General features: G+C 38.4%; 1 protein-coding gene across 2 annotated transcripts in view; it reads left to right on the top strand.

Annotated features, from left to right (window-relative positions):
• Positions 1-16,873, top strand: part of LOC122792230 (arf-GAP with SH3 domain, ANK repeat and PH domain-containing protein 3-like) — a 1,314,966-nt gene that overhangs the window by 701,146 nt on the left and 596,947 nt on the right. For both annotated transcript variants that reach the window (XM_044059977.1, XM_044059976.1), the window contains exon 4: positions 3,548-3,622. In XM_044059977.1, coding sequence (XP_043915912.1) covers positions 3,548-3,622 — 75 coding nt within the window. The remainder of the gene's footprint in view (positions 1-3,547; positions 3,623-16,873) is intronic.

The following is a 16,873-nucleotide window of genomic DNA, read 5'->3' as shown; positions in this document are numbered from 1 at the left end:
TGTAAAAAGCAAAATGGATATTAGTTTAACTAACATATGTTTATATTTACATTATTTATATTTGCTGTTGTCTGCCTGTTATTCTTGTGCATTGTAACAGATGTATTTTAGATTAAAAGAAAATATATGCATGTCAGTCTTGTGACTTTAAATCTTTATTCTAACTATTTTCATTTGATTTTTATACACTAAAACTGTTGTGTACCTTTTGACTATGCTATTAGAATAGCAGTTATATGGTCTATTTTACTGTACTACTAAATGTCTTGTTTTAACTGAATCAAAGTAAAACATTTAAGAAGACATTTAAGAATGATTTGTCCTTACATCCGATCTTAGCATGTATGCTTAACCATTTTCAAAACATAAACATATTATAAAATATATTTCTTTTGTTCAAATCAGCTGTAGTTTCCTGTTCTTTTTAAGCTCAGCTGTTATATGGAGGAAGTCAGTCTCCGTCAGTTTAGCTAATGTAGTTTATTTATCCTGCAACTGCTGTTCCAGAGTTTACTCATAGTCTGCCTGATATGTCTCAGGAGACTGTTCTGCTGAATCTAAAACTCCTATGCACTGTTGAAAAGATGTATGTATAACTTGTCTAACCTTCCTGAACTCATTCTGTCTGTCTTTTAGACATTTATTACATTCTTTTGTAACAAGATGTACTAGAGGTTCTGTCAGTAACTGATATGACTGTTGTTGCAACTCTGAAATAAACCTTTTACATCTGGTGGCAGAACATAACTGTCTAACATTTGAATATAATGTCAGCACATTAACTTTTCTTGTTTTTTTACCATTAAAATTTTTGTCTGTACAGTCTAACTTTTGAATAGTGGCATGCACTGTATTTTTATGACATTGTACACACAATAAACATTTTTTATACCACACATGATTTTGTTTCAGATACCAGTCAAATATTGTAATCCATTCGCATAATGCCTTACTATTAACTTGCCCTAATAAGGTTTTACATTTACTAATGTGTTGTATATACCAACATTTTATTCTGTTATGATTATTACCTCTGTTGTATTCATACTGTATATAACACAGAAAAAATTTCTTACCAGTGAACAGAGAGGCAGATGGCCACGCTGCTTTACTGTAGATGGTTGAAAAGTCTTTGTAGTCACTTGTGATGTTGGTACAACAAAGCTGGCAGTTTCAGTCTTACAACTTTGTATTGTACCTTTTTTGGAGAATTTATGACACTGCTCACCTTCCTGCATTGCAGTCTGTCCGGATTCAGATGTCTGATGAACTGTATTGCTACAAACTGTAGGAAACTGTAGAAATCTGAAGTACTTCACATAAATGTTAGCTACTGTGCTTTTACAGGAGTGACCTTATACAAGGCATTACCCACTCACTCCCCCTGTTTTTGGATACAGGCTAGGAACATTCGTTAGGGTCACCATTGAAAAATGTATTTGAATTTGCACTCTGCTTCTATGCTGTGCTGGATCCAAAGTCTTCTTAAGATACACAGTTTGGCTGGCTGTTTACTGCTGAAATCAAAGTCTAGTTATCACAGTCTGTTAACCATAGAAACTTGCAGAATATACACTGATGCAGCATCTGACTTTAAGAGCAACTTTCCTTTCTCCATACATTTCCTTGAAACAAGTGTGTTTCTACCAAAATACCTGTAACATATCTGAATTAATACAGTTATATACAGTTCTAGTCACGCACATAGATTTTGGTATTTCCTCTTGGTATCTTTTTTGGCCTTCTGTGAGAAGTCACATAATGTCTGTTTTTAGACTTTTCTATTGTCCTGTCAGCAGTTCTTCTAATGTGAAAATGCACAAATGCACGTAATCAGAATAACAGAAGTATGAAAGGAAACATCTGTTTTGTTCCTAATGAAAAAACATTATGTATTGCTGAGTTTAGATATTTGTTCTGCAAATATGAGAAAAGCATGTGATACTTGGCTTTCCAATATTGCTTTGTTATGCTTTTTCTGATGCTGTGAAGAGAAGCCTGTCTGTTATACATATAGTATGAATGCCCATTTTACATTGCTAAACTCTATACATATATTCACGCAAAATTTTTATTGTATGCTTTATCTTTCAGCATATTTACAACAGAATTAATTTCAGCCTTATATTCATAATCTCTAACAAGCCTGACGTACCAGACCCAGTGACCTGCCTTTGGCTGTACCATCATTTTCTTCCTCATTTATTATTGTGTTTACCCCTTTGGAGGCTGACAGCAGGATAGCAGCCTGTCAAGTGCCCCAGACCTCTTTGGTTTTACAACTGCATTGCAGCCGGACATTGGTCGACCAGCCAGGCAGTAGAGCATACCACTAAAGGTATCTGTTTTCATTCAGGACTGTGTGAAACCAAGCTAAGCTGCTCCTGTTTCAGTAATTAAAATCTTATGCTGGTTGAACACTCAGACTGCTGACCTAGGGATGCCTGTCCTATCTCCAGACATTTTTGACTGTTGACATTTTGTTGAGGAGTACAAAGCAGCATGTCAGTGTGTGTAGACCCTAGCATCTCCCCAAAGATCATTCTAGTTTGGTCATTGTTCACATAGTCAACTAACTTGGTCATTGCTGACAGTGAAGAACTAGATATACCTTATTTTAGACAAATATGGGGTGGATGAGGAAGAATACTAAAACTCTTTTTTTCTTTTTCTGATTTTTCTACTGGAGCACAAATCCTGTGAACAGAAATCTGAATTTGATGAATGGCTACTTTAAATGGTGACGGTGAAGGAAGGGGCTTGACAAGCTCTCTCTCAACCCCAAAATATAATTAGACCTACTGGCTGTATGGATCCCAAGCTTTCTGTTGTCTTATACACTTTCTAACCACTGAGGATATCCTCCCTGGAAATGAGCTCACAAACAACCAGATCCAAGAAAAACAGACATATTTTACAGGCTGAAGGAATAAATGCATTACCTGTTTAAAGAACCCTGGTGCAGACCCAACAGTTTTTCTCAGTAGATGCTACCAGAGGTACAGTATTGGTGTATTTTAGTACACTTCCCAGTGACCAATGACATTTATATATTAGACAAATTTGGGACAGTATTGATGCAGGTTAGTACCCTTCCCAGTGACCAAAGACATTTGTATACTAGACAGATTTGGGACAGAGGTTATACTTCCTCCTTGTTTTGTATTGGAACCATTTCTATCAGACCGATATGTTGCAGTATGGTTATATTTTAAAACACACAGAGGATGTGGTAGATACCTTTAAACAGGGACTCCTTCTGCTTCTCCGACCGCAGTAAAAGTCTGTGAGCCTGCAGTCAGGTTTGGCTATGATTCTGGTGTTGCTAGTGGCATTGTAGTATTCTTGAACATGATTATTAAGAGGCATGCATGGCCACACATCTGGTCTGTTCTAGATGATGTGAACATTTTATGGGGAGGATTGAAACTAAATATTGTGTACTTAAATTAGATTCTTATGTGTTATTAATCTGCACTGATACTGAAATGACACAACTTGAACTTTTAATTACCAACTCTTTTCTTTATATTTTCTTAAATTACAGATCCAGAACTTGAATAATATTTTATCCTTCCCACTGGATAACTTGCTGAAGATCGAGCAAAAAGAGGGGAGACTGGTAAGATGTCTCTGTGTTTATGTTCAGAAGTAATTTATTTTTAACTATGGTCAGGAAAGGCAAAGTAATTGCTGTTCTTTTTACACTTAGTTGTAAGTTGTACTGCATATTGGCAATTCCTTTAACTTCCCAGTGACCATGTAAACAACACTGGAGATGTTTTGTGGTGGAGTAAATGGAGAAAAGCGGGTAACACACACAGAGGCTGGGGGCCATATAGTGGCTGCCTGAATGAGAGCTTTTCCAGGTGATCAGCCAGATTGAGCCTGGCTGATCAAATGCACAGTTTTGGACTTATATCCCTCCCCAACCCATGGTAAAGCTCATTTGGATAAGAAATCACAAACAGACTATGGAATGTCCTCCCCAGCAGGACTCATGTTGAAGTTCATCTCAGAATTTTGAGTAGTAGAGCTTTGACCATTTTGTTTTGATCAGCTGCACTTTGATTATGTGATGTATTGTCGTGTGTGTGTGTGTGTGTGTGTGTGTGTGTGTGTGTGTGTGTGTGTGTGTGTGTGTGTGTGTGTGTGTGTGTGTATGTTTCAAAATACTGACTACACTTTAATGAAACTGCAGTTAAAGGAAAACACAGTATGTCAAGTCACACTTTGTCGAAGAAGGATCAGCAATGCCGTTCTTGTGTAACAGAACAGGTATGGTGTTTTTTCTGTGATGTTTAAATTAGTAACGGGTGTGGAATGTATACAGCCATTGGAGATTCTTGATATGGATCGTGGTACAGTGCGGATAAGGAAATATACCCTTTTCCCCACTGTAGTGCGATCTCGGAGTTGGTATATATAATTTGCAGGGAGTGTGGGGGATGCAAGGGGGCTTGCTCCCCTGCAAAAATGTGTCTGTAATGTAAATTTGACATGTTGTAATTTCAGAGATGTGTGATTCAGCATACTCTGTTTTTATTTAACTGCAGTTTTGTTAAAAGTGAAGTCGATATTTTGCAGTTCACGGAAGTGTAGATTCGGTGACGAGAAGTAGACCCATTTACAGATATATATAATCTGTCTGCATAGGTGTAGCAGAAAGCATCTGCAGACTCAGTTCAGCTTCCATTCTGCATTTCTCTTCAACACAGCAGTCGTATAATCCCACCTGAGCTTCTGTTATAGGAGTCTGTGAAATGGTTTCTATACTGACTCATTTCATCATTCTGTCTGCCAGAGGCTTTTGCAGTGTATGCTTAACTATTGACCATTCTCTGCTACTTTTTATCTGACTTTCTGCTATAGCCTTTTCTGCTGGATTATGTTGGTAAGACTCAGCATTAGATTTATGAGTACCTTCCACCAAGACTCAAGTCTTAGTGTCTTTTAAGGTTTCTAACTTAACAGTTTTGCATTTACTAGAGCCATGCATTTCTGACTGTACTCTTCCTGCACCCCACCACAATTTCCAGAGTTCCTTAAATTGTAGAAAGGATTGACTACTTATCACAGCATAGGTTAATTTAGGCACTACAGCATTTGTCTGTGTGTGTGTGTGGGGGGGGGGGGGGTTAGGGGGGGTTGGCCAGTGATGCAGTGATTAGTATTTTCACCTTACACCAAGAGGCTGTCTGGTTTAATTTTCATTGGGGTGCTTTATGTGCAGTCTTCTTCTTCTCTCTCTGTTTGCTTGGGTTTCCTTCAAATACTCTGGTTTCATCCCAGGTCCCATGCATGTGTGGTATGTGGATTGGCATTGTGTGTATGTGTGCAGTATGTTTGTATTATGGAAGAAAGACTTAGCTATCTACTTTCATTCTCTGCTTTTTGATTAAACTGTGTGGATGGTGATGGCTGTTCATGACTTTGCCAAGAGAGTCAGGTGTGACATGACAGAAGTGGATGGATGGAAAGCAACTGGCCAGAAGACTTTCCTTAGGGAAGTTTGCATTTTTGTTTGGGTTATGGGGTGCCTTGTGTTGTCCCCGTTCACCCACAGTTTTCCAATTATTTAATATTTTATGCTTACACACAAAATGAGCTCTGACAATTGTGATCATATGTACTGAATGTAAAAGTCCTTGTAATTTTTTTTTCTCCTCAGAGTTGCATTTCAGTTGATAAGCATAACAGTAGCATTATGGCAAATAGCTTATGCCACAGTTCTTCTACTAATTCTGTATTGTCACTTTCCACAGACATACTTTCAGGTGTAGTTTTCCTAACAACAGTTTGTTGCTATGGTGGCTTAGTGGTTAACTACTCTGACTATAGTGTACAGGGTCCTGAGTTTGAGCCTTGCAGAGGCAGTTTATTTTAGGGTTGGGAGGGTGGCCTAATGGTTAAGGTGTTTGCCTTACAAACACAAGGTGCAGGGTTTGAGTCTCACAAGGGAGAGTTGGCTAAGCTTAAAATGGCTCGCAAGGGCAGTTAGCTTAGTAATAATCTATGAACCTATGACTAGAATTAACAGCTTTTGCAGGTATAACACTGTTATCACTGACTGAATAGTACTCAGCTGCATGCCCCTTTGTAACACATTTAAAGGGCCACTACAGGAAAAAAAAAAAAAAAAAAAGCACTTGCTTTTTATCTTTTCTTCAATTTCTGCACATTGCTAACCCATATTCATTAGAAAGTAGTAGTCACTACTGATTTTCTTATGTCTGTAACCCTCAATGTCCTTCTGGGGGCAGACATCCTGATCAGAGTTTGCTTTCTTCTAAAGCTAAATCATCCCCATAGTGCACTGTGATGGCACAGTTGTTGAGATTATAACTCCCATAGCTGGACTGTCACATCTCAGTTCCATTCACTTAGAATGGAAGAACAGAGAAGCAGTGCTAACTTTGAAAGGCCTCGGTACTAGTATCACTTACTTTTCTGCAATGCCTCTTACAAATGTTTTTTCTACTGATATGTTACACATACTATAAAAAAGGCATACAAAAATATCAACTCATTGCTGAGATAACAGACTTTATTGGGAAATGCTGCTTTTGTGCTTCATTTCCTTCTGAAGTTACTCCTTCCATTTTCTCTCCCTCAGTAAGCCACAGTATCACATTTCCTGCCCTGCAAGGTTTAGTTAATTAGTCACCTATGCATTATAGTAGACATCAAATAGAACTGTCTGCATGGTGTGCCAGTAAAAGTGTTCCTGCATCTCTCTTCTTATTCTTATCATCTGAATAGCACTTTCACAGTAAATAATGTTAAAAAATGCTTGTGTCAGTCCTTAACATGCAGGAGTCTCGAAACTGTTCTGCTGTGTGTGTTAGAATTCATATTGCCTACTCACAGCTGTTGATATGTCTGCAAACAAATGCTCTTATACCCCAAATAATAGTGTAGACTAGATGTAGCAGTGTAGAGTGGAAAGTAGTGTTGACATTAACTCGGACAGAAAAATGTGCATGCTGCTAGGGCTGTGATGGTATGCTTTATATTGTGCGTACTGAGAAATACATTGAGTAACATCAGAAAATGTGCAACAGAAATTTTCAAGGACTCTGCATACTAAAGCAACAGTAAGGAAAAATAGAAGGTAACATCAGTGGCCTGTCTTGAGAGTTAACAAGATTGACAACAGCATTGTTATATAATGATCTGTCTGATATAAGACTGTTACTTGGTGGATGATAAGAGCATGTTTTTGCAGACTTATGAACAGCTGTGAGTAGCTAATATGAATTCTAACAAACAGAGGAGAGCACAGTTTCTGGAATACTTAGACTCAAGCATGTTAAGGTCTGATACAAGCATTTTTTTAACATTATTTACTGTGAAAGTGCTATTCAGATGACATGAATAAGAAGAGAGGTGAAGGAACACTTTCTGGAACAGATGTCTGTTGTAATGCATAGGTGACTAATTAAAGGAGAACTGCACCCACAGACTCAAAAAACATATTTGTTTCCCAATGGTTTACTGCTTCTTACATGTTAACACCATTATCTGAATATTTACATGTTTTTAAATATATTTATACATAATTTCTGAGTATGATCTCATGGGGTCTGGCTTCTTGAAGTAATTCTGATTGTTTAGTCTGCCTCTAGGTGTCCCATAGTGCAGTGCTTATCTGTAAAAAAATTACATCATGCAGGCCTCTTTCTTCCTAAAGCTCCTGTCACTGCATTGATTTTACATGCATACACTGCTGTCTTTTAGTCAGTTTTAAGTAACATTTCATGCCATTCAGTGACTACTTAAAACACAACCAATGCAAATGTCACAGAACAGACTTTCAGAGTGCTTTTTACTGCTGCTTCTTTTTAGAATGTCTAAACTGCAGTTTTTGTGAAGCCTGAATTGTACTACTTTGACTCATTGCCCAACCCCCTTCACACCTAGCTTCCCTAGCTGTCTAAGTGCTAAGGGTAATTGTGGGCTGTTACCTGCTGTGATTGACAGCTCACAGCTGGAGACTTGACTCATGCACTGTTTCCTTGTTCTAGCCTTTACTTTCTGTATGGGTAGGGGAAGGACCAGAGAGCTGTGACATCACAGCATGGGTGGGTTTTTAGGACGGTCGTGGTGATGTCAGTTTGGGGAATTGGGAAGGACTGGCCAGATGTATTAGTGGCCTTGATGACATCAGTGAATTAGAAACTGCAACAAGCTTTCCCAGGGTGAGATAAAAGTTTTTTGAAAGTGAAACCACTACAGTACCGTAAGGTACTGTTCTAGTGGAGATGGAGAGAAACAGTTGATTTAAAATATTTTAAATGTTGTACTGTTGTTTATTCATAGCAGGGATAGGGAATAGGGAGTAAAAGGTCAGAGAAGTTGAGCATTTAATAATAGAATCCCATTGTTGTCCTTTAACTGAAGGAAGTGTGATACTGTGGCTTACTGAGGGAGGAAATGTGAGGAGTAACTTGAAAAGGAACTGAAGCGCACAAAAACAGTATCTTCCAAAAATACTGTTGTCTCAGCAATGAGTTGATACTTCTGGATGCTTTTCTCATAGAATGTGTAAAACATCAGTAGGAGAAACATTTGTAAGAGGCACTGCAGAACAGTAAGTGATGCTTCTCAAAATTAGCAATGCTTCTCTGGTCTTCCATTCTAACAGTCCAGCCATGGGTGTTATAATCTGAACAACTGTGCCATCACAGTGCAGTATGGGGAAAATTTTGGTTTAAAAGAAAGCAAGCTCTGATCAGAATGTCTTCCCTCAGAAGGACTCTTGAGGGTTACAAACACAAGAAAATTAATGGTGGCCACTAATTTCTGATGAATACATGCTAGCAATGTGTAGAAATTCAAGAAAAGTAAAAAAAAAGTGCTTTTTTTCCCCAATAGTGGTCCTTTAAAAATGCTTCCAGTACTGATACCTTTTGTTTGTTTGTAGGCCCTGATGTATGTCTGAGTGATGGCTTAGTATTAGTGTTTGGTGAATGCAATTCCATCTTGCTGATTTCAGTTAACAAAAGTCTGTACTGAAACAACCAACTGCTCAGTAGATGTAGGATCAGTCTGGACTAACCTTTTCCTTAAATTACTGGATGTGCTTGTTTAAATCTGTTTACGACTAGAATTTCTACAACTGTGTTTGCATTATTCATACAAAGTTCTGACCACAGTTTAAGAATGTGCAGTACATCTGCCCTTTGTCACCTTACCAGTCAAGCCACATTGAAAGCTCATTTGTGAAGTCCGTATCCCTGTGTCTGTGGTAAAACACCAGCCCTGGCTAAAATTACTTTTGTTAGTTTTTAATAAGCATGTACATCAGTGTCTGCCAAGTCTGTTTACACCTTCAGCTATTCACCTTTCGAATGACTTAACATTGCTTCTCACACTGTCAAAAATTGGCTCTTCCTCTCTGTATACTTCTGAAACACTGACAAGTTAGCCTTTGTGTCATCACTCAATCCAAGATTTGTGATTGGATTACTAGAATTTCCCAACCCATGCATTGATTGGTTCATCATGCTGGAAGAGCATGGATTGCAGAACCCCAATCGGAATACCTAGGAAATAAATTGAGATGTGTCCTATTGAAGTCTGTCAGTTATATAAAAAAATAGCATGAACTTTCTGAAACACCTAGACCACTGAGCAAACATGCATGGTATTAATACATTTATGCTCGCTACGCCTGATGTTGATTCCTTCTTCACATTTTTACTGAATTAGGTAGGTTTGGATTTTTTAAGGGGCTTTGTTTGTAAGACTACGACTAAGTAATTCTGAGATTAATACTTTATATAGCCTATTTTAACTGGTGCTTGAAAATAACATCTTCTTGTGTAAACAATAATATTACTAGTAGAAACAGTGGGGTGGCTGTGGGCACCCTTATTGCAAACACTTGTGTGAATATCATTCTAGCAGTGTGGGAAGACAAATTAATTTTTTTCTGGAAAAAATATTGTATAAATGTTTTGTGGAAGATATTGTACTCTGGGATGGCAACATAGAGGAACTGGATCAGTTTGTGAATTATCTTACACAGACTGTGCATTTTTAAGTTTTAAAAAATCCTGTTCATATAGAGAAATTCACTTTTTAGATGTTAGACTTTGTAAGTCACTGAAAAGCATCAGTGCTACAGTTTTAAAAAAAGATGTTAAGAGAAATAGCTTCTTACATAGAAATGGCATGTACCCTACTTTCATGTTCCGTAACATATGTAAGGGTAAAGTGATATGTCATGCTTAGTTGAATACTGATGGTACTGTGTTAAGGGAACAGCTTGATGATGATATTGTTGCTTTTCAAAGTTAAGACTGTAAGGTGAATAACCTGGAACAACAGCAGGGACCGGTTATAGAGAAACATCTGGATACAACCAGACCATTTTATTTCAAATGGTAGTGACAGTGTTTTAAACAGACATGATGCTAATACAAATCCTAATAGATGTACTGTTGCATACAGTCATCACACTACTAAGATTCAGGATATTATAAGAAGACACAGGTATATCTTGGATGGTATAGAAGGTTTAAGAAAGTGATTATACAGGATAAACTATGTTTTAGTTATAGAAAAGAACAAAAGTTAAAATAGAAATTAGGATACAAAGAACAAAAAAACTTTAAATCTAGTGTGAGTATTAGTCAAAAGAAAGGTATGTTTCCTTGTACGTGTAGCTCCTTTTGCAAATATATTTTTAAGCAGACTATATTTATACAACCTGTTAACAAGAAAATATACCACTTAGTTCCATATGCCAATTGCAAAACTAATAATTTAGTGTACATTGCTATTTGTTAAGCAATTGATGCTTATTGCATTGGTAAAACCAACCAGAAATTAAAAGAACATATTTGTCACCATATGTCAGAGATCAGGAGGCGTTTACAGACTGATAGACATATAGCAGATAAAAGGCAAGGGCATTTTCAATTTTACTGTACTTCAGTTGATTTTAGAACATGGTAATTATATCACAGAGACAGAGAATGCTAAGTATCAATGGATGAACAGATTACGCGCAGATGTTTATCCAAACTTGAATGAGACCATTAGCATCAAGCCTGTGCTAAAGATGAAGGAATATAAGAATTAAATTTTATATGCAAAAAGTTTTTTTTATGATTTTTTTATTATTACCTGAAGAACTGTATATGAAATCGTTTGAGCTACTCTTATCGATAAAGTGCTGTGTGGTTGTAAGATCCTTTTTGTTACAAATTGTAGAATTCTCTTAGCTTTTCTCTATAAGTAGTGTAAAGTCCAGTTCAAACAGGGTGAAGTTCCTTCTTCAAGAAAGTAGGTGTCTCTGCCACACTGTCTGCCTGCCTTGTGATTCTACATAAAGTCCCTGAGACTCCTCCTAGAATGCCTTCTAAGATGATAGAAAAGCAAATCTCATGTCATTATTTCTTATTTGTTTTTATTGATTGAGGAAATCTAACTGGGTAAAACAGCAGAGGCCCGGGGGAAAAAACTCTTCATTTAAGTTATACATAATTGCAGGGTAAAAAACATCTACACATGAGCTTAATTACATGATTTTTAAATGTTTTTAGATATTTCTTACATGAACACAGCATTTTAACACAATAAAAGAGAAAATTTAACGTAAATTGGCTAATTATTGAATAGAGAAATAACATACAGTAACAGTTAATGTATTTATAGGATCATAGGAGTTTACTAGGCTATCGACCCATAGGTCATTTCAAGCCTAGCCATTTCATCCTAGTGTAATACCATAGATATGCTAGTCAATACCCAGGATTTCATTTAGTAATGACTGCCCATGTCCAGGAGGGTTTTGGACGGTTTTCCTGATAAGAATTTACAGTGCCCCATCCACTCTTCCAGGTTCCATTTTTTAACAGTGTCATTGAGGTGCTCTGTTTCACAAGAATTTGTAGCCTATTCCAAAGACGTCTGTCCCTCCAGCATGTCCTGTTTAAGTCACAAGTCACCGACCATATTTAGGTCCATGGAATGGGCAGCTCTAGTCCTGTTTGATTTACGGATATGCAGCAAGTTCATTAGGCTTTGCTCTGTAAGCAAGGCATAAGTCTCCCTTAAGAAGTCTATATGATACAGAGTATAGTGACAGGGACTTATCAGTCTGTGTAAGGCACATGCTAGAGTCCATTGATCTTCTTTGTTAGAAACCTCTGAGATCTGTCTAATTGCTGCAGGTGCTTTGTGTGGTATGTGACAAATGGGGTGTTGTACTCAATTATGGGCATGATTAGTGCAGAGTATAGAGGGGTTATAACCTCCTCTGCTCCTGTGTGCTGTGTAGAAAGCCTTCTTTACTACAGTCGACACATGGTTGTCAAAGTTAAGGTCACAGTCAACTTGTGAGCCAGATCCCTTACCACTTTGTGGGTACTTAGGAAATTGTTGCTGATCTGGTAGAACAAAGGGACATTGTTTTTTTCCGAAGGGAATGATGATACATTTCTTTGCATTCAGTTTGAGATCATGACTAAGACCCCAGTTGTTGGTCTACATAAGACCCTCCTGAAGAATACTGACATAATTTGGGGATTCAGTAATTGCACCTAGTTTGCAGTTGTCTGCAAACTTGTCAGCCACAACCCCTTAGTTTTGGTTCTAACTTTCTGAGAAGTATATAGCAAACAGATGGGCACCCCACTGGTGACAGGTCTGCTGGTTGATGTGGAGTCACCCATTTTGATAAGTGTGTGTCTGGTTTGTGAGACAGTTAGCAACCCTTCTTACAACAAAGGGGTTTACATTCAGTTTGCTAAGTTTATAGGTAATTGCCTGAGTGTGGGAATGTGCCAAAAGCCTTTACCAAGTCGGAGTATGCCGTGTGCACAGATTTAGCCTCGTCAATGGCCCTTTTCACATTTTTGAAGAAATCCACCAGATTTAACAGGCAGGATCTGCCTTTGATGAAGGCGAATTGGGTTGGATCCAGGGTTTGGAGGTTGCCTATTTCTTTATTTATGAGGTCCATAATGATACGTTCCATGACCTTACAGATGAGATGAGGCTGGTCAGACTTATGGGTCTATAATTCCCCAGGCCTGTTGATAGGCCACCTTTGTGGAGGGGAATAACTGTTGTTGTTCTCCATTCAGCAGGAACAAAGCCAGTGGTTAGGCTGTGATTAAAAAGAGTACTTCATGGTGATGCTAGCTCATGTTTTAGCCTGTTTAGAAGACAGCCAGATCTAGTATGTTTGTTCCTCTTGGGGTATGAACAGTTTGTTCCAGGGCATTTGAGTTAACAAAGTCAAGGATCATTTGCACTAGTGAGTTAGGGCTAGACTAGGTTTTCGAGTTGATGGTGGGATAATTGAAATCCTCCATAACCAGAGTTTTTGGGAATATTTGGATCGGCTCCAGTTTGGTCAAATAGGCTTCTTGCATGTCATGACCCATGGAGGGGAATCTATAACTGACTGTAACTTGAATGGGGGGTCTGACCCACAGTAACCTGAATTTGGAGTAACTTCATGGAGTTGTCCAGTCTAACTAGATGGGAGGTGAATTTATCTCTAATGTAGATAGAAACACCGCCTCCTTTGGTTCTGATACATTCATTTTACGGTTCGAAGGTGTTTAAGGCATAGTAGCCTTTCAAGGCCAGGGTACTCCTGAGGCTTTGAACCACGTTTCTGGGACTGCACCGACATCTATATCTTCCAGTGATAGAAGTACTTCCACTGTGTGCAGTTTTTGGTTTAAGCTCCTAGTGTTTAGCAGCATGACTGTTATTTCATTATGATTGGCAAGTTTCACATCAGTAGGTTTCTTTTCAGGACCTTGCTTAAAAAAGGCACTATGGGGAAGCAAAAACCTTTGCTAGCAGCCAAAAGCCTATTGGTGTCAGGTGCAAAACCATTTGTAGCAAAGCAGTGAGATTTGTTGACCACAACTTCCTCGCCTGACAGAATCTGGATCCTCATTGAATGATACCAAAAAGTAAGCCAGTTATTGAAATCAGTCATTTTTTGTTTATACTGTGGCACCATTCATGGTGAGGGGGTACTATGCTGCTCAAGGCTAGGGACATACCTGCCTGGGACACATGCTCACGAGAGCTCAGTCATGTCTCTCTTCATATAGTCCAGTGAGGTACATCTCGGGTTGTTGACTCCAACATGAACTATGACAGAGTCATAGTGATACTTGTTGCTGACAGACCTGAGTGCATGCATGATATGACAAATCATGGCACAGGCAGGTGACTGACTTTCTTCTCATCCAACTTGGTGAGTGGGACATCTGTGTGTCTCACTATGGAGTCTGTAGTGACAAGAAAATTTGATTTTTCAGTGTTACGCCTTACGGGCTTGGTAGGAAAGACACTGGTGTTACTATGTGTCATGGGTGCTATGGGAACTAAGTTAGTTGTAGCAGTCTTGTGTTATGGAGATCTCTGGTGTTTTGGTAAGTTTTTTGAGAGAACCTGTGCGTATCTTGATTTTTGTGTATGATGCATACTGTGTGTATGAGTAGTGGTACTATGTGCATGAGCAGTCGTGGGTGAGTTGACAACCTATCCTGTGTTAATGTTTAGAGTGTGAGAGAACAGGGATTAAAAATTCTTGGTGTAGATACGTCTCTCACACTCTGTACTGGAGTGAGTTATTACTAGAGGGTCCCCGGTGTACATGAAGCAATTGCTACACTGCCTCAAGAGACCCCAGTCAACAAGATTGGCAGCAAAAACACAGATACTCCAACTGTCCATAATTCTAAGTTGAAGAACTGTTATCACAAAGTGGGGGCTTTTCAGGACTGATGAAGGAGGTGCTCCGTGGATGGATATTTCTGCCAGGGTTTTTTTTTTTTGCTTGTGGTTTAATACGTCACAACTCAGTAGCAGTATTTCATAGACTGGAGAAGTACTAAGGATGAGGACTACACTACTGTGCTACAGCTGTAGCAAAGGGAAAAATTGTTGAATTTATCTGTCTAGCTGTGGCACGACAGTGAGCAGTGCTGTGCAAATAAGCAGAAACCTGCTTAAATATCAGAAGCTAAAACTTAAAAATTTAAAGAGGTTCAAAAGGATCAATGAGGATGCTTACTCTAAACCCTAGACCAACCACCCTTCACCATTCAGGTTCCAGTCAGCACACTCCTCTCACTAGAGCACAGAAGGACCCTTTCCAATCAGAGATGGGCTGGAAAACATGCTGAGAACAAACAGCCACTACAAACAAACCCAGATGCAGCAAACCTGTATCTAGAATGTGCTACAGCTACTACCTACCCTAGTTTCAACGGGAGACACTAGAGAATGTTTAGCACAGCAGAAAAATAGCAGTGAGACACAAAACAAAATGTAAACAGTAGAAAAACAGCAAGGAGACTAAAGAATGTTTTAATCAGCAAACAAATCAGTTATTTTAACACTGATTGATGGGAAAACCAGAACAAATAGAACATATTGCTTTGCAACAATGAAAGGTACCAGCAAATACTTAACAAACAGTGAAAATAGCAACAAGAGCTTTGCAAACAGTGAAAACAGCAATAAAATATGATTTAACAGGCACAGTAAGGCAGACAATTGCAATACAACAGTGCAGTTTAGTACACAGTTTTTATATGCAGTATACAAGAAGGCAGCAGACAATACAAAGTGCAGTAAAATAGTATAATCAAGCAAAAAATAGCATGATGGCTACAGGGAAAAGATCAAACCGAGCTGTTTTTGAGTTTATTAATACTTTACAGACAGTCAAGTAGACTGTAGCTTTAAAAATGTTAAGAGTTATGAAAAGTGAAGTTTTGGTAATGAGCAGGAAGATAAATGGACAGAGGAAGAATTGTAGTTAGTGGGGTGTGGGAAAACAAGTGCAATATGAGGAGGAGTGATAAGCTATATAAGGGTTGGGAGCAAAAGTGGTTGTAAGAGTTGAAGAAAAGTAGTCCGAGTAAAGCTAGCCAGGTGAGCAGGAAAAACAGAGTTATCTTTGACATGGGTGCATTTTAGGCAATGTTTTGAAACTATTGAAGTTTTCTCTCTGTTTTAAGTGTGTGGAGATTTCATTCCAAAGTTTTAACACACAATGAGAGTGGAGAGAGTCTCCAGCAGTGTTGAATATCGTACTAATGCATAGTAAATGTTTATTGCTAGAACAAAGTTATCTATTGGGTGAATAGAGCAGTAGAGTGTTTTGTATTGCCAGGCATTTTTCTGGAGCTTACAGTAGGTTGTGGGCAATAATTAGTTGTGAGTATATCAACTGGTTTGGAAGTTCAAGCCCGTTTAATTGTTTTAATACAAGGCAGTGGTGTGCTTTATAAGGTTGGTTGAAAATTTAGCTATTTTGTAGTAGCAAGAGGCTAGTTTTGTTTTATACATAGTGTTGATATTTGAAAGAATAGGGGAAACATATAATAGAGAAGGAAGCAGGTATGTTGCTGCTATGGTAATTAATGAGTGATAATCTTAACGTACCAAGTGGAACAGCTGTCCCTCATTAACTTTAATAGTATTTTATGCCTGAAAACTTTGTATATGCATTGTCACACTCTCCCAAGTATATATACTAGGCTCAGCAGTGGCATGCCTTCATTCTCCCATGCTACTGAAGTTCAGCACAGCCTTGCAGTCACTATGATTTTGTATGAGCTTATAACACATTGTCACGTTGCGTTTCATTGACTCGTACACCACTGAGACTAACAAAACCCGGCACAGCGAACCTCAGGGATGTCCTTTTAACATGGGTCCCAAAGGGGGGGAAGAAGTCCTTCTCCCGCTTCATAGAGCTCACTGAATTTTGACGAATCAGGCTCGGTGATCTGGAACTTGATCAAACTCAGCTTGACAAAGCTGGCAGTATCTCTATCGCTTTCTCTCTCTTGCTTTCTTTAATATTCTTGATCTCATG

Source organism: Protopterus annectens, chromosome 1.part2 (genome assembly GCF_019279795.1).
Source record: "Protopterus annectens isolate FY-2018-M chromosome 1.part2, PAN1.0, whole genome shotgun sequence".
NCBI classification, from domain to species: domain Eukaryota; kingdom Metazoa; phylum Chordata; order Ceratodontiformes; family Protopteridae; genus Protopterus; species Protopterus annectens.
This window is presented reverse-complemented; position numbering and strand designations above follow the sequence as displayed.